Source organism: Nyctereutes procyonoides, unplaced genomic scaffold, assembly GCF_905146905.1.
Source record: "Nyctereutes procyonoides isolate TBG_1078 unplaced genomic scaffold, NYPRO_anot_genome, whole genome shotgun sequence".
Classification (NCBI taxonomy): Eukaryota; Metazoa; Chordata; class Mammalia; order Carnivora; family Canidae; genus Nyctereutes; species Nyctereutes procyonoides.
This window is the reverse complement of record NW_026575126.1, coordinates 77,759,650-77,785,290: the sequence shown is the minus strand read 5'-3', so window position 1 is coordinate 77,785,290 and position 25,641 is coordinate 77,759,650. Positions and strand designations below refer to the sequence as shown.

The 25,641-nt window shown below is 41.1% G+C and overlaps 2 protein-coding genes and 2 non-coding genes across 10 annotated transcripts in view; 3 read left to right on the top strand and 1 right to left on the bottom strand.

Moving 5' to 3' along the window:
* The window catches only part of PSPH (phosphoserine phosphatase), a 53,094-nt gene extending 43,454 nt beyond the window's left edge, over positions 1-9,640 (bottom strand). Inside the window, exon 1 of one of the 7 annotated variants that reach the window (XM_055340127.1) lies at positions 9,503-9,640. The gene's annotated coding sequence lies outside the window, so the exon portion shown is untranslated. The other 6 variants (XM_055340135.1, XM_055340126.1, XM_055340134.1 and 3 more) reach the window with 6 other exon arrangements.
* A 107-nt stretch (positions 9,641-9,747) lies between these two features.
* CCT6A (chaperonin containing TCP1 subunit 6A) lies at positions 9,748-20,430 on the top strand. Its single transcript, XM_055340122.1, has 14 exons — positions 9,748-9,981; positions 10,445-10,508; positions 11,681-11,815; positions 12,559-12,732; positions 13,236-13,339; positions 14,155-14,265; positions 14,547-14,706; positions 14,814-14,896; positions 15,817-15,913; positions 16,239-16,386; positions 17,031-17,164; positions 17,905-18,007; positions 19,544-19,616; positions 19,879-20,430. Exons 1-14 carry the CDS (start codon positions 9,845-9,847, stop codon positions 19,949-19,951), a joined length of 1,596 nt encoding a protein of 531 aa, XP_055196097.1. The 5' UTR covers positions 9,748-9,844; the 3' UTR covers positions 19,952-20,430.
* On the top strand, positions 12,321-12,454 carry LOC129520353 (small nucleolar RNA SNORA22). The gene has a single exon (XR_008666585.1). It is a non-coding gene; the product is annotated as a small nucleolar RNA SNORA22 (small nucleolar RNA).
* Positions 16,432-16,571, top strand: LOC129520351 (small nucleolar RNA SNORA15). Its single transcript, XR_008666584.1, has one exon. It is a non-coding gene; the product is annotated as a small nucleolar RNA SNORA15 (small nucleolar RNA).
* Positions 20,431-25,641: the final 5,211 nt, after the last annotated feature.

Here is a 25,641-nt window from a genome sequence, read left to right as displayed (position 1 = left end):
AAATAAAATCTTGGCAGCCCGAGTGGCTCAGTGGTTTAGTGCCACCTTCCACCCAGGTGTGATCCTCGAAACCCCGGATCAAGTCCCACATCGGGCTCCCTGCATGGAGCCTGCTTCTCGCTCTGCCTGTGTCTCTGCCTCTCTCTCTCTCTCTGTCTCTCATGAATAAGTAAGTAAGTAAGTAAGTAAATAAATAAATAAATAAATAAATAAATAAATAAATAAAATCTTTAAAAAAAAAAAAAGGGACAAATCTGTGGATTCAAGGGCATGAGGAGTCCAAAGTGGTCAAGTGACAGTCTTCATTTCCAATTCAATGGAACTATTACTGTGTCTCCCGTTAGAAGCATTTCTCCCTTTAGAACTAAGACCAGTAGGCCAGTGGTTGTAGGGCTAGCTAGAAAAATTTTACTAGTGGGTTATAGTAATGCCACTCCCACTGCCACCACTTGATTCCTAGACCTGTGAATGCTATGAGAAAAGTAGCACCATATATTGGACACTAATTCAGAGCACATTAACCGCCTGGAGAAGTTTGCCCCCAGCTCTACCAGGTACTGCCACCTACAGGGTACTATAACTACTGGAGCTGTGAGTCTGAACAGCCATTCCACTATCCCATCAAACCAGCTACTTCAGGATGGTGGGGAACATTGCAAGACAAGTGAATTCCATGAGCATGGGCCCATTGCCACACTTCACTTGTTGTAAAGGGAGTTCCTTCACCAGAAGCAACACTGTGGAATACCATGATAGCAGATAAGGCATTCTTTAACTCCATGGATGGTAGTTTGGGCAGAAACATTGGATGCGGGAAAAGGCAAATCCATGTTCAGAATAAGTGTTGATTCCAATAAAAACAAACTGTTGCCTCTTCCATGACAGAAGTGGTCCAATGTAATCAACCTGCCATCAGGTAGCTGGCTCATCACCTTGAGGAACAGTATCATATCAGAGACTCAGTATTGGTCTCTGCTGCTGGCAAACTGGGCACCTGGCAGTGGCTATGGCCAAGTCAGCCTTGGTGAATCAAAGTCCATATTGTTGATTCCATCATAACCTCCATCTCTGCCATCATGGCCACTTTTAAAATAAAGTCATTGGGCCATGACAGCAGTGGCTTGAAGAGGCCAACTGTTATCCACTTACTAAAATCCTCCTCTACTGAGGTCACCCTTTGGTGAGCATTTATATAGGACACAAATATATTCACGTTTTTCACCCATCCAAGGAAGTCAATCTATGTATCTCTTTCCCAGACTCCCCTGTAACCAATTTTCTAATCATATTCTTACCAAGTCCCTGACCATCCAGCCAAACCATTGGCCACAGCCCATGAATTGGTTTATAATCAACTCATCTGGCCATTTCTCCTTCTAAGCAAAATGGACTTCTAAGTCCTCCCTACTGAGAGGATCTCTCTTTATCATTGCCTTTCATGGATGTAAACAGCTGTCCACTTTTGGGTGGTACCTGCATATCCTGCACAACCACTTGTAATTCAAGAACCACTTTAAGCCAAGTTTTCTCTTCCTCTGTCACCTGATCACAGGCAACTTCCCATGAGGTCACAGGTGAAGGCTGGGAGAGAGAGGGTAGGATAGGCATCCCTGGGTGGCGCAGCGGCTTGGTGCCTGCCTTTGGCCCAGGGCGTGATCCTGGAGACCCGGGATCAAATCCTACATCGGGCTCCTGGTGCATGGAGCCTGCTTCTCCCTCTGCCTATGTCTCTGCCTCTCTCTCTCTCTGTGACTATCATAAATAAATAAATAAAAAAGAGAGAGAGAGAGAGAGGGTAGGATAGCAGGAGTTGGGACCAAGGATATTTGGGTCACTTCTTTATATACTTGTATTTCCAGGGCCTATTGGGATATTAGTCTACTTATAGTTCTAGAAGCAAAGAGGAATGGTGGGAGTGGGTTCTGAAGAAAATCAGCAGTGTCTTTCAAGGCAACTGCCTTGGAGGAGACTACTGCAGTTTACTAGTGCAATGGAGGGTGTATCTCAGACAGGTAGACGGCTTTTTTTTTTTTTTAAGATTTTATTTATTTATTCATGAGAGATACAGAGTGAGAGAGAGAAACAGAGACACAGGCAGAGGGAGAATCAGGCTCCATGTAGGGAGCCCGATGTGGGACTCAATCCCAGGACTCCAGGATCATGCCCTGGGCCGAAGGCAGGCGCTAAACCGCTGAGCCACCCAGGGATCTCCCCTAGACAGCTTGCTTCTATCGGCAAAGAAAGTGCAACAGAATTTACAGGCCCAATGTCCCCAGCGTCATCAGGGTATTCTCATACATCCCATTCCAAATATCAGGATCCCATTCCTTCCTCATCAATGCTTTCATTTTTCAATTAAACTGTAATTCAGTTACAAACTAGATGAGATTCTGGGTTGGTTTTCAGCAATCTCAGCTCTGCAGTTAAGTATCTCTTTAAGGATAGACCTAGAAGCTTTCAATCATTTATACAGTGCTTGGGCTGGGAATTTGAATCCCTGATCTCATCCTTTTTTCCCCCACTTTATTCAGTGACCTTAGGAGCAACATTTAATCTCATTATACTCATTAGTTTGACAAAAATGTTTGAAGGTATCTCATACATGGTAATCCAGTTCCTTGCCTCTTGTGTTTGATTATCCAATCTCATTATTAGATATTCCAATAGTGAGATTCTGCTCCTTTAGAGCCACTCTTAGCATCAAAATCTGTATTAGTCAGGATTCTCCAAATAGAACCAAAAAGAGGTGTGTATATATCTATATACCTATCTATAGCGAGGGCATTTGCTACTGTTGAGTGAAAGAGAGAAATTTATTTTAAAGAATTGGATCATGTGATTGTGGAGGTTTAATAAATCCAAAACCTGCAGCATGCCAGCAGACTGGATACCCAGGGAGGAGCTACAGTTTTCATCCAAAGGCAGTCTGCTGCAGAATTGCTTCTTGCTATAGGGAAGTCAGTCTTTAGTTTAAAAAGGCCTTCAGCAGGAAACCACAAATGTTGGAGAGGATGTGGAAAAAAGGGAACCCTCTTGTACTGTTGGTGGGAATATGAACTGGTGCAGCCACTCTGGAAAACTGTGTGGAAGTTCCTCAAAGAGTTAAAAATAGATCTGCCCTATGACCCAGCAATTGCACTGCTGGGGATTTGCCCCAAAGATACAGATGCAATGAAATGCCGGGACACCTGCACCCTGATGTTTATAGCAGCAATGTCCACAATAGCCAAACTGTGGAAGGAGCCTCGGTGTCCATCGAAAGATGAATGGATAAGATGTGGTGTATGTATACAATGGAATATTACTCAGCCATTAGAAACGACAAATACGGGATCCCTGGGTGGCACAGCGGTTTAGCGCCTGCCTTTGGCCCAGGGCGCGATCCTGGAGACCCGGGATCAAATCCCACGTCAGGCTCCCGGTGCATGGAGCCTGCTTCTCCCTCTGCCTATGTCTCTGCCTCTCTCTCCTCTCTCTCTCTCTCTCTCTCTCTCTGTGTGTGTGTGTGTGACTATCATAAATAAATAAAAATTAAAAAAAAAAAAAAGTAGAAACGACAAATACCCACCATTTGCTTCGACGTGGATGGAACTGGAGGGTATTATGCTGAGTGAAGTAAGTCAATCGGAGAAGGACAAACATTGTATGGTCTCATTCATTTGGGGAATATAAAAAATAGTGAAAAGGAATAAAGGGGAAAGGAGAAAAAATAAGTGGGAAATATCAGAGGGGGAGACAGAACATGAAAGACTCCTAACTCTGGGAAGCAAACTAGGGGCGGTCGAAGGGGAGGTGGCTGTGGGGGTGACTGGGTGGTGGGCACTGAGGTGGGCACTTGAAGGGATGAGCACTGGGTGTTATTCTGTATGTTGACAAATTGAACACCAATAAAAAATAAATTTATTTTAAAAAAGGCCTTCAACTGATTGAGTGAGGCCCACCCATATTATATAGAATAAACCTGCTTTACTCAAAGTCCACCAGTTTAAATTGTTAATCTCATCCAAAAAACACCTCACAAAAATTTTCAGAATAACATTTAACCAAGTATCTGGGAACCAACGTGGCCCAGGCAAGCTGACACATAAAATTAAGCATCACAAATGGTTATCTCTGATGGGAGTTTATGAATTTATTCAAAATTTGTTTTTGCTACTTTTTCTATGGTTATTATTTACTGTATTATCTTTGTAATAAGAAAAGCATATATATATATTTTTAAGTTTTTTTTAAAATAATATTTGCTTTGGGAAGTCTTCCTTAGTAGTATGGCACTGAGAATATACCATTATAGCTGTTCAGTACATTGTGTGTCCTACTGTATGTTTGCCTAATAAACGAGGAAGGCTCTAAAGGAAAGGGTCTTCTCTTTTCATGTGTGTATGTTACCCAAAGCACAGTACTCTACCACAAAGTACACTCAAAGAATGAACAGCCAATAATAGAAAAAATACTATCCCAAATCAATACTATTCACCTACCCATTCTAAACCTGCCCCAATTCTGGGATTTCTTTGACCTTTTCAGATACCTAGACTAGAAATGGTAACCAAAGAGAACATGTTTCAAAATTTTGTCACTTTTATGTCAAGAATGCCTGTGCGCCTGGTCTTTTTGCTATCTGCATGTCCACTGCTTTAGTTTGAATATTCTGCTTATAAAACACATGTTTTATTTTAAAAAAGTAATAAATACATGCTTATTTTTCAAAGCAAAGGTCAAAACAGATCTTTCAAAACTAGGTAATTCTTACATCATTTGGGAAGAAAAACAAACACGCAAAATAGGCAGAAAATTTCTGAAGAAAGACTAAAGAGGATCCAATCCTACCAAATTTTGAAAATACTATAAAACTACAGTAAATATAATGTTGCTACTTCTATGGACTTAGCTATGAAATATAGTCTAAAGTAGATCCAGATACATATGAGAATGCAGCATATGCTAATAACTGCATTACATATTAATGGTGGAAAATGTGAATTATTCTTGAAAAAATAAAACTAGATTCTGTGTAAGCTCTTTCCAAACACCAATAACCAGTTCAGTTGTCAGACACCAACTTTCTTGATTCTCCAACACAAACTGGGTGTCCAGCAACTCAACTTTATTTTTTTTTAATTTTTGTTTATTTATGATAGTCAGAGAGAGAGAGAGAGAGAGAGAGAGAGAGAGAGAGAGGCAGAGACACAGGCAGAGGGAGAAGCAGGCTCCATGCACCGGGAGCCCGATGTGGGATTCGATCCCAGGTCTCCAGGATCGTGCCCTGGGCCAAAGGCAGGCGCCAAACCGCTGCGCCACCCAGGGATCCCTCAACTTCAAATCTATCTGGAATTAGCACAGACCCTGCAATTAACGGCTCAGTCCCAGAAGATTGCTTCTACCAGGCACCAGTTTCAAACATGCTACCTCCATTTCTGTCTGACTTGGGTGCAAATTTTGGGGTTCCCACAATTCCCTCCTCAAGTTTGAAAATTTCTGAGACTGACTCAGAACTTGGGAAATCATTTCACTTAGGTTTACAGTTTACTATAAAGGATACAACCCAAGAAGAAACCAAATGTAAGAGATACAGACCAGGCACTGGGGAAGGAGCACAGAGCTTTCGAGCCCTCTCGATATACCACACTCCCAGGATATCAATGTGTTTACCCATCCCGATTATTCAATCATTTTTATAACTGATCTGCTACCCACCTCCACTCCCCAGAGGATAGGGGCATGGGATTGAGGGTCCTCACCCTCTAATCACTGTGGTTGGTCTTTCTAGTGACCAGCCCCCATCCTGAGGCTATCTAGGGTTACCACCTTGACTCACATTAGCACAGATTCAGGTGAATTCTAAAGGGGATTTTGTGGATAGCAAAAGATACTCTCAGCACTCAGAATTCTGTGCTGGGAACCAAGGACAAAGACCAAATACATATTTTTAGAACACCCCAGATTCTTATCTCATTCCTTACCAAAATAAATTTCAAATGAATCAAGGATTAAAATGAAAAGTAAAGCCTTTAGAAATACACAAGAAAACATGGGAGAATTTTAAGAATATGCCTGGGGGGGGGGGGGCTCAGCAGTTTAGCGCCACCTTCAGCCCAGGGCCTGACCCTGGAGACCTGTGATGGAGTCCCATGTCAGGCTCCCTGCATGGGGCCTGCTTCGCCCTCTGCCTGTGTCTTTGCCTCTCTGTCTCTCATGAATAAATCAATAAAATCTTAAAAAAAAAAAAAAAAAAGAGTGTAAGGCTTGTTTTACACAGTATAGCACAAAACCCAAATGCCCATAAAAGAGGGGAAAAAAAGAGGGAGGGATACACGTGACTACATGAAAAGAATTTTTAAAATTTTTAATTGGAAAAAAAAATTTTTAATTGGAAAAAAGACATAAATACAAAATACTGTACAAGCAGTATTTAGACAAGTCAATTGCAACACAGAAAACATAAAGAACTCCTACAAATCCACAAGAAATCAAACAGGAAAACAGAAACAAAGACACGAAAGATAGTTCATAGAAAAAGAACTACAAATGGCTCTTACAAATAAAATATATGCTCAACTTCACTCTCAATAAACAATACTAAATAAAATAAACAAGATGCCATTTTTTACCTATAAGACTTGCAAACATAGAAACAAAATGTTAAATATATTGGTATATACTCTTCTGGTTCTTTATTGATTCTGTATATATATATATATATTTAGGGGACTTAATAAAAATAAAACACTGGACATACTTTGTATATTTTATATTTTCATGTATATATTTCTGCATCTCTCTTTTGTGGATATATAAGTGTCCCCTAAATTTGAGGGGTTTGCAAAAGTGAAAATATTCTGAATTTTTTAAGTTAATATTTTGATGCATACTCTTGTTTTGTTATAGATACATGGAGAGTGGCTACAAAAATGAGGACATATAATTGGGCCACTTAAAACGTTTTCCCTAGGGCACCTGGGTGGCTCAGTTAGTTAAGCATCTGTCTTTGGCTCAGGTCATGATCTCAGGGTCCTGGGATTGGCTCCACATCAGGCTCCCTGCTCAGCAGGGAATCTGCTTCTCCTTTTCCAGCTCCTGTTCCCCCTGCTTGTACTCTCTCTCTCTGTGTCAAATAAATAAAATCTTTAAATAAATAAATAAAACATTTCCCCCTCTTATCAAGAACAACTCTTTATGTCATTAAATATGCCTCATCACCTTCTGCATGGAATTTTGAACATCCTTCTTCCTGATTGCCCTATCCTTAGTCTTCTCCCTTAGTTCATTCTCCATTCCACCTCCAGAGTAATTTTCATCACTAGTGCATTGGGTTCCCACTGCTGGCACAGATATCTTAATCAGGACATGACAGTCAGGAAATGCTACTTCTCCAGATTTGTCTCTTGCAACCTTCTTCCCTCCATCCTAAGTATCCACCTTTCAGTGGGCATGCCAGTTCCTTCCATGTTGCTCTGTCTGGAAACTACTCTCCTAAACCCTCTTCTTTTGAAAAGTGTCTATGTATCTTTCAAAATCCATTAGATTTGGGGATCCCTGGGTGGCTCAGTGGTTTGGCGCCTGCCTTTGGCCCAGGGTGTGATCCTAGAGTCCCAGGATCAAGTCCCATGTCAGGCTCCTTGCATGGAGCCTGCCTTCTGCCTATGTCTCTCTCTGCCTCTCCCTCTCTCTCTCTTTCATGAATAAATGAATAAAATCTTAAAAAAAAAAAAAAATCCCTAAGACTCACCTCACCTCTTCCTTCACACCTACCATGTCAGGCACAATACAAAGTATGCGACACATGCAATCTCAGTTACTTTTTTCTAAGATGTCACTTACTTCCACTTTATAGATTAGGAAATAGAATCCAAAAAAGTTAACTTGTCCAAGGTCACCTACTGGTAAACACTGCAAAACTAGAATTTAATTCAAATTGTTTGATTCTAGGAGTCTTTCTAATGCACCACTTTGCCTCACTAGGGTTCTTTCATCAAGATTTTATTCTTTATTGAAATCTCTCCTGAATCAAATAGCTAAACATCCGCTGCCACCTCAATGTCTTCAATCATGGCCTGAAATAGATCTGCTCCCACATGACCTTTGGTGTGAAATTCTCCAAAGACATTCTAAAGTTTTCCCGCTCTGTACATACATTAGCATGTAGACAACACTCCCTTGCTATACTCTTGCATCATATAATGAAAACCATTCATTTGCTTGGAAGTGTGATATGGAGAACAGTAGAATAATATATGCAAATAGAATGCCTCTACAGGGATCCTGTGATCTTTCCGTTTTGCTGAGACTTTGTGTGGTGTGATGTCAATGGAGATGCCTAATTAAAATTCCATTCATTGTGGATTTCTTGCATTTGATTTTTTTAAAATATCGCGTTAAAATATTATTGATTTCAATTACTGAGCTTTGGTGCCCCTTTAAATTTGCACCTCAGGAGATCCAGTCCCCTTTCCTACCTGCAAACACATGCCTGAAAATTCCAATCTTCATCTCTGCTCGTATCTCCCATACATCTGCACAGTAAATAAATCCGCATGCATACCAAGTAAGATAAGCACAAGTCTCCTGTGTAATGCCATTAACCAGACTTATAATGTGCTGTTGAGATTCTCAAATATACAAAGCCACTTAAAAGCATTATATTCCAGGATATTCACTGCAGCTTCAATAGCAAAAGATGAGGAACAACCTAAATAACAACCGGTGTATGACAAGTTAATTCTGTCACTCTTACAAAGAATATCAGGCAGCTGTTAATGAGGAATCCCTATTTGTATTGATACGGTACAATCACCAACATACTTTAAGTATAATACACCCATCACTGTGTATTCTAAATTGACATTTTGTGTGGGGGGAAATGCTTTTAACTATACACATTTATAAATTCATAAATCATCTGGGAAATTAGAATATCTAAGGGTAATTGTGCTTGTCTGAAGGAAGCTGAACTAGAGGGACGAGGGCGTGCTTTTCACCATACACCCTTTGGAACTTTTGAATTCTAACGGTTTTCGTTATTATAAAAACGAAACACAAGACATTACTGAATAATACGGGGGTGGTGAATACTGGATACTAGAAAACAACTGCACACCTTTCGGAATTTTGTCCTAAAACAGAGCCCTCTCAAAGCACGGGGACCACCACTCAAGCAAGTCTGAGTCTGGCCACCCGTCTGGGAGCAGCGTGTCCCGCGCCGCCAACGCACCAGCCCCGAAGCTCGCTACGAAGGCCCTAAGCACCTTCCATCCTGCACGCCATCTTCCCTCCCCTTGGCTCCGAGCGCCGACGGCAGCGGGCGAGGGCCCGAGCAGGTGCACTTCTGCACGCCGCAGCACCGAGAGCCCTTCCAAGCACACCGTAGGTAGTCCAGGAAACGCCGGCGACGGGGACGCAGGAAGCAAGGGGAGGAGGCAGGGCAACACGCGCGACGGGGACGGAGGAAGCCCACCCTACCCCTGCGGCCAGAGGCCTCCAGGAGAGAGCGGCCCACGCTCACTCTGCAGTCGCGGCTCGCCTCGCCTCGCCCCGCCTCGTTCCTCAGGTCCCGGGGCTGCACAGCCGGACCCCGCCGGCGGCCACGCCGGACCGCGACGAGCCCTTCCGACCCGGAACAGGGCCCTCCCGGCGCAATGGCGGCGCCGCGCGGCCGCGGGGGGCGGGGCGGGCGCGCGGGGGCGGGGCAGTAGCGCCGCGGCCCAATGGCAGCGGCGCGCGGGCACGCTGGGGGCGTGGCGACGCGCCCGACTTTTCCAGAAGACCCGGGTAGCGCCTCCCGGCCACGCCGAGCCAGTTGCGGGCCCTCAGCGCGCGGTACCTCCTCTTCTTCCTTTGGTCAGCTATGGCGGCCGTGAAGACCCTGAACCCCAAGGCCGAGGTGGCCCGCGCCCAGGCGGCGCTGGCGGTCAACATCAGCGCGGCCCGGGGGCTGCAGGACGTGCTGAGGACCAACTTGGGGCCTAAGGGCACCATGAAGATGTAAGGCGGGGTTGGCGGTGGGGGGAGGAGGCAGGGGGCCGCCGCGAGCCTGGCGGGGGAGGGCGGGAGGAGGGGGAATGGGCCGCGCGGGCACCGCGGGCACCGCGGGCCGGGGGAGGGGGGCCGGGGCCTCTGCACTCGCCGCTGCCGCCCTGCGGGCCCGCACGCTCCCTGGTGGCCCCCGCGCCCAGCTCAGGCCGTTTCCCTTCTAATTGATGCCGCCTCTGCGGAGAACAAAGCGGCCTGCGTGCACGGCTCGCGCCGCGGAGACCCCGAGGGCTCGGCCAGCTGTTTCTCTGAAGGGAGAGCGCGGCGCGGCGCCGTTCCTGTTGCCTGCCGGGTGCAGAGAAGCAGCCGCGTGGCCCCAACTCCCGAGGATCTGGGTGAAGCCCGACTGCAGTGGGACTATGGACTAGGTCTCCGATGAGAACGTCACACTGATTCATTTGTGCTCGTTGAACAGGCTCGTGTCTGGTGCTGGAGACATCAAGCTTACTAAAGATGGCAATGTGCTGCTTCATGAAATGGTGAGAGGCCGCTTGGTACGCTAAGTCAAAAATGTCTTGGTGTTCCATATCACGTGTGATTTGCAGGAAGATTTTTTTTTTTTTTAATTTATGATAGTCACATAGAGAGAGAGAGAGAGAGAGAGGCAGAGACATAGGCAGAGGGAGAAGCAGGCTCCACGCACCGGGAGCCCGACGTGGGATTCATTCCCGGGTCTCCAGGATCGCGCCCTGGGCCAAAGGCAGGGCCAAACCGCTGTGCCACCCAGGGATCCCTACTCTAATTGTTAAATCCCCACTGACCAAGGGTATGAGACTGTTGAGAAGAGCAGTTGTTTTACTCATCCCTAAGTTTCCAAAATCTAGCACTTAACCAAGTAAAGGAAATGGACCCCCCCCCCGTATTTTGAGTTTTTTATTGTGTACTACAGTAGATATTCAGAGAAGCACATGAACCCAGTAAGAAGTATACAGTATTACCCATATAATATATTTGCCCCCCCCAAAAAATTTAACATTTGCAAATTTAAATGAGATAGTTTGCAAAATATCTGGCCTAGATTCTTAAACTGTCAGTTTCCCTAAAAACAAAAGGTTGTGGAACTCTTCTGGATTACAGGAGAATAAGGAGATTTAAAAACTAAAAACAGTTCGGGAGCATTGTTTGGCTCCTTTGTAATTAAGAATCTATGGGTGGTCCTGGAAATACAGTGCATATCCTGTTCTTAAAAACCTCTCAATGATTTAGCTTTCACTAGTGATCTTTGCTCTAAAAGATAACTTTTTTCTTTTTATTTTTTTATTCAATTCCAATTAATACTGGAGGCTGCTGGGGTTTAATTTTAGAAGGAACCTGGTTTATTCTCCCAAGAGTCCTAAAGAAGCATGCATGGATTTGAAATTATTTCTTACTGTTAATTCTGTTGCCTTCAGTAGACCTTAACAGTAAGCCTCAGATTTCCTCATCAGTAAAGTGGAGATAATCTTCTCAAATCTATATGTAAAAATATTTGGGTTATCATAAATTGATACACAAAATAGTTAATGGTGAGTTTTAAATCAGCATGGTATATAGCTGAACACTTGGGCAATTTATGCAAATCGATGCATTTAAGGAGACCCTTCACATGCTTTAAAGTATATTTGGAGTATTTTCACTGAAGTAATTCTTTTTTTTTTTTTCCCACTTTCAGCAAATTCAACACCCAACAGCCTCCCTAATAGCCAAAGTAGCAACAGCCCAGGATGACATAACTGGTGATGGTACCACATCCAATGTCCTAATCATTGGAGAGCTACTGAAACAGGCGGATCTCTACATTTCTGAAGTATACATGATTCTTGTGTTGCCGGAAATTTCTATAAATTGAGGTGTTAATAGTAGCTGAGGCCAGATAGTACAAGGTAAAGAGTAGGGGGCTTAAATCTAGGAACCAGAGCCTATATCCTGGTCTTAATACAAGTTTATTGTGATCCTGGACAGATTAAGGAAACTTCCTTGGCCTGCAGAGGTTTTTTTGGTCAAGTTGTATTACATATTATTTACATATGTCTGTAACAGCTTATTAGTTGAGATCTAGAAACAGGATGTTCAGGAGTAGGCATATTTATAAGGAAAAAGCCAACTAAAACAAGTTTAAGAATTACAGAATATTTTTAGCCTTGAGTAGTTTGAAGATTAAAGCAAACCTCAGTAGTGATCCAATTCTAAGAAAATCTTGGGCAGAGAGAAAAGGCAGACCCTTTGCCTCTGTTTTGTTAGTAATTGATGTAAATTGAAAAGATAAATGGTCCTATTGAGTACAGTTTTGAGTTTTAGACATTCCCTGTGGTCTGCACAGTGAACACCCAAGTGTACTTTATAGTTCCCTTGGCTTTGATTCTGTGCTAGAGCAATGTCTGTTCTTTTCCTCTGCATTGAAAGGACTATTTATCCTTTTAAATGTATTCAAAAAGTCAGCACATTATATTCAAGCATGTGAATAATCTAGAATATTCCTTTAAAACTTACTTTAACATCTGATTGAAGAATTCCAGTGTTAGTGGTGATTATGTGATTGTATGTTTATAGGGTCTTCATCCCAGAATAATAACAGAAGGATTTGAAGCTGCAAAGGAAAAGGCACTTCAGTTTTTGGAACAAGTCAAAGTAAGCAAAGAAATGGACAGGGAAACACTTATAGATGTGGCCAGAACATCTCTACGTACAAAAGTGCATGCTGAACTTGCTGATGTCTTAACAGAGGTATGTTAAGTGTGGTATGTGTCTGGTAGTGTACACCTATACTGAAAACCCCTGGTGTATTTTCTAGTTGGAATTGCAAGGTGCTATCTAAAACCTTCACAGTATCATGCCATGTGAAATAGTTTTTTTTTTTTTTGTGGTAAAGAGCAGCTGATTTGTGTTCCCAAAATAATAGTATACCTGACCATGTTATGAAGATACAATTGGAGCTTTCATTAAAGATTAATAAAATTGAGATTTCATTATAAAAAGGTTCATTGATATTTTTAATAGAATAGTAGGGATGTCCGTGATTCTTTATACATAATTATATTATAAGTTGAGATGTCAGAAATGTAAATGATTTCAATCCTTTACAAATAATATATTTTGTTACCTCAAAGAAAAAGGCTTAGGTCAATTCAGAGATTTTTAAAGAAAAGTGAACTTCTCTGAAGAAAAGCAATGTAAGCATGTGGACTTCTGCAAATCAAGATCATTTAATGGTTATGCTCTCATTGTAGGCTGTAGTGGACTCGATTTTGGCCATTAAAAAACCAGATGAACCTATTGATCTCTTCATGGTTGAGATCATGGAGATGAAACATAAATCTGAAACTGATACAAGGTAGGTGATAGGATGCTATGAAATATTTACTCAATGTGTTTACAAATTTATAGGCACTTTATACAGTACATGTTTTTTGGCTGATTTCGTTGAATTTGTGTGTATAGCCTAAATGAATATTTAGTTTGCCCAATTGTGTTTCATCTTGAAGTTACTAATGATATGTTTATAGTCAGTATGACTGTAAAAAATGAGCTATGTCAGTGATTTATTGAACTGTGGGTTACAAAGCATAAAAGACTATTGGGGAATTTCTTAAATATACATTACACTTTAAAAACATAGTTCAAAAGTCATTTTAAAAAAAAATTTTTTTTTTAATTTTTATTTATTTATGATAGTCACAGAGAGAGAAAGAGGGAGAGGCAGAGACATAGGCAGAGGGAGAAGCAGGCTCCATGCACCAGGAGCCCGATGTGGGATTCGATCCCGGGTCTCCAGGATCGCGCCCTGGGCCAAAGGCAGGCGCCAAACCGCTGCGCCACCCAGGAATCCCTCAAAAGTCATTTTTAAAGGAGGTGATCACAATTTGAGAGGCTACCAGTTGCAGCTGCCTCTCTGCAGAATTTTCTGTACAAGATAAGAGTTACTACTTTTATTTTGAATGGCTTGTTTTTGTACTGTGTTCTGGATATTGCTTTTTCATAATCGAACCTGCCTAGGTTTCATCCAAAAAGTCTTTTTCAAAGACTCAAGTAATAAAGTCATGTGAAAATTATTAATGCAGCTTCAATTTAGTTATGTGAATTTTGTTAGTATATATTATGTATCATTTGGAAATCAATAACAAAACAATTTGTTGTGTGTTTCAACAGCTTAATCCGAGGTCTTGTTTTGGACCATGGGGCACGGCATCCTGATATGAAAAAAAGAGTAGAAGATGCATACATCCTCACATGCAATGTGTCGTTAGAGTATGAAAAAACGTGAGTTTACAGGCCATACAAATGGAATAGAGAGGTGGAGGAGCTTGGTACTTTGGGCAAGTCACTTTGAGATTTAAGTTTCACCACTGCAAGGACACTAATGCCTCAGTTGGGTTCGGGTGAGTTAAAGGAAGTAACCTTTGAAAACATACCGGGGGCAGGATTGGAACTCAGTGGCTGTCTGTTAAGTCTCAAGACTAACCCAGTTTCTGAGGCTGCTGGTTTATCTTCTCAAAAAATAAACATTGTCCTTCCTCCCCCATAACTTTTTTTTTTAATAGAGAAGTGAATTCTGGGTTTTTTTACAAGAGTGCAGAAGAGAGAGAGAAACTCGTAAAAGCTGAAAGAAAATTCATTGAAGATAGAGTTAAAAAAATAATAGAACTGAAAAAGAAAGTCTGTGGTGATTCAGATAAAGGATTTGTTGTTATTAATCAAAAGGTGAGAATGAAATTTTGCTTCATAAACGAGTCTGTATTGTCCATTGCTATTTTTAAGATGACTACCGTTTACTGTTCGTTAACAGTAACGAACTGTTTTTGTTGTAGGGAATTGACCCCTTTTCCTTAGATGCTCTTGCGAAAGAAGGCATAGTAGCTCTGCGTAGAGCTAAAAGGAGAAATATGGAAAGGTATGGATAACATATTACCTTAGTGATGTAAAATTTTACTTAGTTTGTAAGTTACGTGGAATTACTACTTTTTCTTGTTCCTGCTAAGTTTTTCCTTTTTTATTGTGAATAAAAAATATATATAATTTATTATTTGGCTTATCTTTTCAGATGTACAACCCAGTGGCATTAGGTTTCATTCACGTTGTTGTGCAACAACCATCATCATTCATCTCCAGAATTTTTTCTTTTTTTTTTTTTTCATCTTCCCAAACTGAAATTCTCTCATGAATGAAACAATAACTTTCTCTTTCTTTTCCCTCCCCCTAGTAAATACTTTTCTACTTTGCCTTTATGATTTTGGTACCTTATATAAGGGAATCATGCAGTATTTGTCCTGTTGTGTGGCTTATTTTATTTAGCATGTTTTCAGAGTTCATCCATGTTGTAACATGTATTAGAATGTTGTTCTTGTTAAGGATGAATAATATTCCATTATATGGATATATCACTTTTTCATTTATCAGTGGACATTTAGGTTTCTCCCTTTTGGCTGTTGTGGATAATGCTGTGAACATTGGTGTATGCTTTAGTTTTAAACCATGACATGTATGTGTACATTTACTATGTCAAGAGACAGCATTAAGGGGTTTCAAAGAACTGCTTTTTCTCCCAGAGCTCACCACGATAAAGAACTCTTGTTTTATTTATAGATTTCTTATCAGAAGAGTATTTGTGGACTTTGAAAGAGTGGGTTAAATGTCAAGTTAGGATAAAAGATGGTTTTTAACGGTGGTGGTGAATTTGAAGGTTTGAGTTAAAATAACATTTTGACATTTAATTTTAGTGTGTAATTCTGAAAGATAGCTTCTTAAAAATTATTAATCTCTTTAAACATAACAAAGCTACTTATATGTCTCCTTTAATATTTAATATTTCAGGCTGACTCTTGCTTGTGGTGGAGTAGCTCTAAATTCTTTCGATGACCTAAATCCTGATTGTTTGGGACATGCAGGACTTGTCTATGAGTATACATTGGTAAGTGTATTTCTTTTCTGAAGATAATATGATAACGTTCTTTGGTTCTTGAATTCTTCGGTAGTAAAAAAAATTCATTCAAACCTAGGGTCATATTCTTGCTTTGTTTACATACATTTTGAAGGTTATGTGTAGTAATGATAAGGCATTGATGGGGAAAATCACATTGCTTTTATATGTGACCTTTTTTTATGAAGTAATTTGCTTTAATGTGATGAGTATGTTCCCTTTTTAATATGCTACTTACTCTTTTATAAGCTCCTCTAGTCTTTCCCAGTCTTGGTACAAACATACCCTATTTTGAAAATACCTCTTTTTCACATAGGGAGAAGAGAAATTCACTTTTATTGAGAAGTGTAACAATCCTCGCTCTGTCACATTATTGATCAAAGGACCAAATAAGCACACACTCACTCAAATCAAAGATGCAATAAGAGATGGCTTGAGGGCTGTTAAAAATGCTATTGATGATGGTAAGATGCTTACTGTGTTTATATTCTTTTACAAGTATAAAAAAAGCATGGCTGAATACTGTGTTCTTTTTATCAGTAGTTTACACAGCCAGACACCATGCAAAAGTAAAGCGTTCCCTTTAAAATGCCTCTAATGGTGTGCTAAGCTTCTTCATAGCATATCATTTTTAAAAGTGAATACAAGTAGGTAACCCGGGTGGCTCAGTGGTTAACTGTCTGCCTTTGGCTCAGGGCGCAATCCTGGAGTTCAGGGATCAAATCCCACATTGGGCTCCCTAAGGGGAACCTGCTTCTCCTTCTACCTATGTCTCTTGTCTCTCTCTCTCTGTCTCATAAATAAATAAAATATTTTTTAAAAAAGTGATAGAAGTAAATGAACTAATAGTAACCTTCCAAGTACTAGTTAAATTGAAGCATTTTGCTATTTAATGTTTTTCTTCCAGAGAAATCTATATTTCTAATATATAATATATTAGAAATATAATGTGTTGCTTATAGTGCTTTCAAATGCAATATTGTGGCTATTCCACATTCTCAAGAAATTAATGCTTTTTATGTTTGTGTTTTATGTATTTTCTTAATGATTCCGCAGTTTTATTTTCTTCGTAGTTGATCATTTCTCTCCTTCCTTCCCACCCCAACAGGCTGTGTAGTTCCGGGTGCGGGTGCAGTGGAAGTGGCAATGGCAGAAGCCTTGATTAAATATAAGCCCAGTGTAAAGGGGAGGGCCCAGCTGGGAGTTCAAGCATTTGCTGATGCATTGCTCATTATTCCCAAGGTATGACTACTTTAACAGTTTTCTTAACTACATCAAAATGAGTTAGCTGATGAAAGTTTTTTTATTAACATGGAGTCTTTCTCATAATGTAGAGTTGGAGTTAAACAAGTTTTATCAGCTTTCTCCCAAATATAGCTAAAGAAGCTATCTCTTGGGCAGCCCAGGGTGGCTCATTGGTTTAGCGCTGCCTTCAGCCGCGAGCATGATTCTGGAGACCTGGGATCGAGTCCCACATCAGGTTCCCTGCATGGAGCCTGCTTCTCCCTCTGCCTGTGTGTCTGCCTCTCTCTCTCTCTCTCTCTCTGTCTCTCATGAATAAATAAGTAAAATCTTTAAAAAACAAAACTATCTCTTATCATCCAAATGTATTTGGTTCTTCTGGAAGGGAGTTGAATATCTGAAGTTTCAGAGGCAGGAGGTAAACTGTTTTAAGAGGGTTTGCAGTATAGGGGTTATACTTGAGTACAAGCTTACGTTTTGTTTTTATTCTATTGTGTGCTCACTTGGCATGGTTTTATGACCAGTGTGTTGCTGAGCTTGGGGTGGAGTAATGAGTTAGTAACAAATGTCTAGTTATTCTCTAATGTTCACTTTAGAGAATAACTGGTCTGTCTTCATTAAGGTTTTTTGATGGGGGGTTTTTTTTTTTTGTTTGTTTTTTCTTATTTAGAATTATGGTTTATTACAGATTGACACTTCTTAGGTTCTGTCCTTTAAAAGATTAAATTTTTTTGCTTTAGGTTCTTGCTCAGAACTCTGGTTTTGACCTTCAGGAAACACTAGTTAAAGTTCAAGCAGAACATTCAGAATCAGGTCAACTTGTGGGTGTGGACTTGAACACAGGTAAGAGAATGTAGCTATTTGTAGGGGAACTAGAGTCCGGTGAGATAAAACCAGGAAGGATCAAAAATGGGAGACAAATGGGCAGCCCTGGTAGCGCAGCGGTTTAGCGCCACCTGCAGCCCAGGGCGTGATCCTGGAGACCCTGGATCGAGTCCCAGGTCAGGCTCTCTGTATGATGCCTGCTTCTCCCTCTGCCTGTGTCTCTGCCTCTCTCTTTGTGTGTCTCTATGAATGAATGAATGAATGAATGAATGAATGAATGAATGAATGAATAAATAAATCTTTAAAAAATGGAGACAAATGAATCTTGGAGAGGTGCTTTACAATTTGACACCAGTGTTGCTAGGGAACCCTGATTTCTGAAATACGATATAAAAATGGGATGACTAGATTAAGTAAACAAAGGGAATAGAGTGGACGTTTGTATAATTTTAAAAGAGTATAGATTTGTTGATTTTGCTGAGTAGTAGCAGTAGCAGGTGGCTCAGGTTAATACAGAAAGATTTCGTGTTGGGCTGGCTTTTACTTAGTTTTCCATCAGGGACTTTAGTAAGAAAATAGATGACCGTATTCATGGGTGAAAAAAGGCTGAGTATAGCAAATAATGCTAGAAGACAGGACCAAATCTTAAATGACTTAAAGCCCTACTCTTAAATGCAGTAACACAAAATATTTAAGTACAAAGTGGAAGAAAGATAACTGAGATACACACCCCTGCAGCATACATAAGACCTTTGTTGTCAATAGCATTTCCATCCAAGTTAATAGAAAAGGTTTCTGGGATGAGGGAAATGATAAGCCCATTTTGGCCAGATTATAGTTCAAGTGCTCTAATATGGACAAACAGAATGAATGTGTCCTGAAAAATAGGGATGTTCAAACATTTGGTAACCAAATGCAGTATTACTATTACTGGAAGTTTTCTGAGTAGGGATCAGCCGCTTAAAGACACTGGACACAAGAGTCATGGTTTGGAGCAAAATTGGACTGAGGAACTTTGGTTCATAGAATAATGATGAACAAATCATAAAATACTCTGTTGTCTTAGCATTTTGATCTTTTTTTTTAATTTTTTAATTAATATTTATTTATTTATGATGGTCACAGAGAGAGAGAGAGAGAGAGAGAGAGAGGCAGAGACAGAGACACAGGCAGAGGGAGAAGCAGGCTCCATGCACCGCGAGCCCGACGTGGGATTCGATCCCGGGTCTCCAGGACCACGCCCTGGGCCAAAGGCAGGCGCCAAACCGCTGTGCCACCCAGGGATCCCCGCATTTTGATCTTATAATTTGCTGTGTGAGGGCAGCCCCGGTGGCTCAGGGGTTTAGCGCTGCCTTCGACCCAGGGCGTGATCCTGGAGACCCGGGATCGAGTCCCACGTCAGACTCCCTGCATAGAGCCTGCTTCTCCCTCTGCCTGTGCCTCTCTCTCTGTCTCTCTTTCTCTCTCTCTCTCCTCTCTCTCTCTCTGGGTCCTTCATGATTAAATTTAAAAAATTTGCTGTGTGATTTTTAAGAATACTGGGTTACTTTTCAGGTGAGCCTATGGTAGCCGCCGAAGTAGGCATATGGGATAACTATTGTGTAAAGAAACAGCTTCTTCACTCTTGGTAAGTTTAAGAAAGCTAAAATTAAAATAACCTTTAGGAATATCATATTCTTAATCTGGTATGTTCCATTTAATTTCTTGGGTTTTTTTGTTTTTGTGAAAATGTAATCAACTGAAAGTATAGAAACTAAGCTACCCTTCCATGTTTTGGAGGGGAGAGGAGAAAGTTAATTGGATATAATATGCACAGTTTGGTTGAGAATTGAGTTGAATTAGGGTTCATATCTCAAATCTGAACTATCTGATTTCCCCTGCCCTTTTAGCACTGTGATTGCCACCAACATCCTCCTGGTTGACGAGATCATGCGAGCTGGAATGTCTTCTCTGAAAGGTTGAATTTGAAGCTTCCTTTGTCTCATCTGAATCATGAAGACTACAGAGAGACCTTAAGGATATAGCTATGGAATTTTTGTCCAAGCTTCAAATAATTTTAAAAAGCATTTTTTCCCCATATTAAAAGAGAATACTGACACTTAAACTCTGAAGTTCTGAAATTAAAATTACAGTATTTTTTTTAGTTGCACTGCAGTGTACACACATTAGGCTATTTTTACCCAGTGAACCAGATGTTTTGCTTTCGCTTCAGTGATGTAAAAGTACCATGTTAAATAAGTATGTTATCTACCTTGTTATTAAATGTTCCTTGAAAAACAAATAATGGTTTAATAATTTGTACTAATGGATGCAATTTAATTTACCCGATAGTTTCCTGTTACGCTTCTAAGTTTGTTGCTAATATAAATTAATACTTCAAGTAACTTAAGATTTTGAAAGCATCCCTGTTTCTTTAGTATAAATTTCTATGAGTAAAATTATTGGATCGTTGGGACTTAATAATGATTTCGAAGTAGCTTTGGTAAGATGCTCCCTAGAAAAGTCGTTGTCGGGCAGCCCCAGTGGCTCAGCGGTTTGGCGCTGCCTTCAGCCCAGGGCATGATCCTGAAGACCTGGGATCCAGTCCCACGTTGGGCTCCCTGCTTGCAACCTGATTCTCCCCTCTGCCTGTCTCTGCTTCTCTCTCTCTCTCTCTCTCTCTCTCTCTCTCTCGAATAAATAAAATCTTTAAAAAAAAAAAAAAGTTGACACAAAGATGAGAGAAGTAGAGGCCAGGGAGTTGAATAGGCCCCAAGTATGAGGTGGAGAAATGTGCAGAGTTGAGGCCGTCCAAGCATGGGCTACGGAACAGGACATGTCCAGTGGACCAGGTGGCCACTCATCATTTATAGTCCTTGACCATGAAGTTGTGTGCTGGAAGGCTTTGTGCTTTTGAGGACTTGGCAGTTGCGTACAGTAAGTGTACAATAAATGGTGAAACCTTTTCTTTGATCTTGAGATGGTGTCCTAGCGCCCAAAAGAGGTGTGATTGGAAAAGGGGAGGAAAGCCCAAATGTGTTCATGGGGTAATGACGGGGCTTCTGGAGTTAGCGGGGTCCTTTGACAATACCGCGAGAAAACCGCACTTCCCCTATCAGGCTGCACACGTTTTTCGTGCCCGGCTGCCCGGATGCGGGACTTAAGCAAACCCTTTGACCGAAAAAAACCAAAAACGCTCAGGAGCGGGGCGGAGCAGGCACGGGGCGGGCCAAGTAGTGCGTCCGCTGCGAGGGCTCCTGGATGGGCGCGTCGCCGCCGCTGCTCGTTGTGCTGTTGGTCCGGTGCGCTCCGTGGTTCGCTGGTTCGCGCTGGGTCAGTGCGGGCCTGGCCCTCACCCTGTGTGTGCCCCAGGAGCCGGGACGGGGGTGGGTTCCGTGCCCCGGCCGGGAAGGCGACCTTGGCGGTCCGCCCGCTCTCTGGGTGAGCTCGGGGCGGCAGGGCCTCCCGGAGCCGGCGGGGACGGCGCTCCCCGGTGCAACTTCTCTGATTTGTGATTCGGTTTGGAGTCTAGGCAACTCCCTCCCCCCTTGTACCCATCATGGAGCCCGAACAGTTGCCAGTTAACAGTTAATGTTGCTGTTTTGGTATCGCTCCCACTTTGTCATTTCCCTGCAGCCTTTGTGAAGTGAATCCAGGCATTCACAGTTTTATTTGTAAATACGCAGCTTGAGTGGCTGAAAAGACAAAGTCATGAAAAATGCCGTGCTCTTTCCCTACGTTAATGCCATTAAACGTCCAGTTAGTGTTCAAATTCACCGTTTGTCATAGTTTACGTGGTGAGTTAGCGTCCAAATAAACCTCACACGTTGCAGTTGTATGTAGTTTCTTAATTCCCTTTTAGTCTGAGATTCCCCTGCTTACTGCATTTCTTTCTCCCTTGAAGTAGATTTGATCATGAGTGTGAATGTGTCAGAATGGGAACAGGAGGGTGAAGGCAGAGAAACATAAAAAAGGGAGGGGCTCCGCACTGGGGAGCTCACAGTCCTTAGAGGTCCCTGGGTGGATCCCTGGGTGGACGCGGGTCGTCTTGAAGATAAGGCAGGCGCTTGAATCTTGTCCTAGTCCCTGCTAACCAGCTCTGTCAGTTATTTTCCTTTTGGGGGTATTGGTTTTTTTCCTGTTAAATCGGGATTGAATTGATGATCCTTTTAATCCCGATTTTCTGAGGCATTCAAACAGCAGATATGAAGGAGCTCCTTCAGCTATTTGCTAATTATTGTGCTCTTGTGCTAAATGCCAGGAATACACTGGCAAAATAGATACAGTCCTTTTCTTTCTGGAGCATGTGGTATAATGGTGAAAATCATTAAGAAGGGGGAGGAAGAAGCAGAGACAACATGAGCAGAAGTATAGGTAGAAAGGTGCTAGAAATATTTCAGGTTATTCGTTTCTAGATTTACCTAGCTGGGACAAAAAGTTGTTGTGTACAGGAGTTGAACAGTAAGGGTGGAAATAAATGTTTGTTGAATAAATACCATCTGCTCACAGCATTTTACAGACAGCCACACCCATGAAATAGATGTTATCTCCATTTTGTAGGCAAAGAAATCAAAACTCAGATTAACTAATTTGCCAAAGGTTGCCCAACAAATTAAGGGGCAGAACGAGAATTTAAGGCCAAATTTCGAAAACTCCGTTTTTTTCATTACATTATGAATATGACATATAATCCAAATATTGTCACTTGTATTATATTTATTCATGTATTACTGACAGTGCTCCTTTTTCTCTGCAGGGAATGGGCAGGCTACTAGCATGGTGCAGCTACCAGGGGGCAGATTCCAGATGGGAACAAATTCACCAGATGGCAGAAATGGTGAAGGGCCAGTACGGGAGGTGACAGTAAAACCCTTTGCCATTGATGTATTTCCTGTCACCAACAAAGATTTCAGTTACTTCCAGTGTTCTCCCAGGAGGGGTAGAGGCTCTATTTTTCATTCCTAATATCTAAAAGGAAAGTAGCTTGTTTACTAATACATACCATCTTTGCAATACTACTGTGGGAAAAATCTTAGCTCATTTTTCAGATGAAGAATCTGAAGTCCAGAGACTCAAGAGTTAGAGGAAAAGAGGAGGGAACAGGAACACAAAGCCAATGTGGGAGATGACCTAAGTGTTACATTGTGGATTTAAAACTCTTTAAGATGGGCAGCCTCAGTGGTGCAGCGGTTTAGGGTCGCCTGCAGCCCGGGTTGTAATCATGGAGACCCAGGATCGAGTCCCACATCGAGTCCCACATCGGGTTTCCTGCATGGAGCCTGCTTCTCCCTCTGCCTGTGTCTCTGCCTCTCTCTCTGAATAAAAAAATAAATCTTAAAAAAAAAAAACAACATTATGTTTTTAAAAAAAAGGGGGGGTGGGGGAGGAATCCCTGGGTGGCTCAGTGGTTTAGCGCCTGCCTTCGGCCCAGGGCATGATCCTGGAGTCCAAGGATCGAGTCCAGCATCAGGCTCCCTGGATGGAACCTGCTTCTCTGCCTGTGTCTCTGCCTCTCTCTGTCTCTGTATCTTTCATGAATAAATAAATAAAATCTTTTAATAAATAAAAACTCTTTAAGATAAAAATTTATGGGGAAAAATTAATTCAGAAGACACAGACTGAAGTAAGCATAAGGATGGTTGATGTACTTCTCGGGCCTTTTTTTTTGACTTAAGGATTCTGATTCCACCTTTTGAAATGTTCCTTAAGGAAAGAATTAAGGTCTTCCAGAAAACACTTATCTAAAAAGATGCCATTTAAACAAATACTAACAACATAAAGATTGCTTAAACATATTGAATCAACATCACAGAATACTTAGCCATTAAAATCTTGTCGTCAGGGGATCCCTGGGTGGCTCAGCGGTTTAGCGCCTGCCTTTGGCCGAGGGCACGATCCTGGAGTCCCGGGATCGAGTCCCATGTCAGGCTCCTGGCATGAAGCCTGCTTCTCCCTCTGCCTCTCTCTCTCTCTCTCTCTCTCTCTCCCTCTATGTCTATCATAAATAAATAAATAAATACATACATACATACATACATAAAAAATCTTAAAAAAATCTTGTCAAAAAGAAGTAATGTGAGATATTAAGCAAAGAAAGTAGCTTACAAACAATATACACTATTTTTAAAAAATATGTGTATAGACTATATATGCATTTAAAAAGAATTAGAACATGCAGCATTGCATTAGTTAACAGATTTTGCCCATGTTTTTGTGACTTCCAAATGAAAATAATTCCAGGGAAGTACTCTTTTTATTTTTATTTTTTTCAGGAAAGACCTTATTAAAGCTATTTAAAAATCGTCGCTGGGTGGCAGAACAGGAAGGGATATGCATGGATATATCTTTGTTGATGTGATAATGGATGATTTCAAATTTTTTCTTTTTATCTACTTGTATTTTCTCATTTTCTATAATACATTGTGCATTACCTATATGTGTTTTTTTAAGAATTTTTTAAACAGGAAAGTTATTAAAATTGAAAGAGAAATTACTTCTGATGAGGCTTGTACTATATCATGTGAACCAGACATAGCTAGCTAGCTAGATACACAGTGTGCCTTCTTTGATATATTTCAAATTATGGTATATTTTATGATAGAAATTTTTTATATTTCAAATTTTGGGACTTATTTATTTGTTTATTTTTGTGCTTTATTCCTGATAGATCTCCAGCAAGCCCCTAAACTTTACTTGGAACCCATGATTTGTCTCTGCTTTTCTGGTAAAAGATTTTCAGACCATTCAGATGCTCTGAGGTAAATAGCTATTGCTACCAAATCCGATCACCTCTGTCCTCAATGCGCCTTTGATGGGTGAACAATGTCTTTTCGTATCAGAGGACTGGCACAGATGGGATACTTTTAGCCAGTGAAAACAATCCATCTTACCCTGGCAGTTTGCTTGCTGAGATTTGCTGTACCACACCAAACTATGTGAAAATCCATTCTAAAATCTCAGCACATTATTTTTATTTGATTTAGTTTTTTTCACCTGTTAGATGGAGATAGAAACACGTTCTGCTTTCCTCTCGCGATTGTTGTGAGAGTAAGTATGTGAAGACCTTTCAGAAAAGAGACCCATTCCCCACCCTTAAATCTCAACAGCTTTATTCACAATTTCCAAAAACAGAGGTAACCCAGATGACCTGCACCTGGTGAATGGATAAGTAAAACTCAGTACATCCATACAATAAAATGATATTCTTCAACAAAGAGGGACAGACTACCAATACTGGCAAAACGTAGATGGAAAAAAAAAAAGAAAGAAAGAAAAAAAAAAAGTAGATGAATTTCAGAAGCATTACACTAAGTGAAAGAAGCTAGACCCAAGAGTTACATACTGTATGATTCAACTTATGTGGATTTATATTCTGGGAAAGGCAGAACTATAGGGACAGAAACCAGATGAGTGGTTGTAGAGGCATGAGAGAGTTTTCAGAGGGGTTTGATAGACTTGCTCTATGTTTTGATTGTGATAGTGACTATATGCTTTGCTAAAAAGAGTGCCTGACTATGTAAATTACACATACAGCAACAGATTTTTAAAAGAAAATCTACTCGGGCTTTTATGTTAATTGTTGAGGGAAATTCTGTGGTGTGTGGTTTTAGAGGAGAAGGATATCTGAGTTTTTCTGGAGCTGGAGTGGGTGAGAGTGGGACATAGAACCTTAT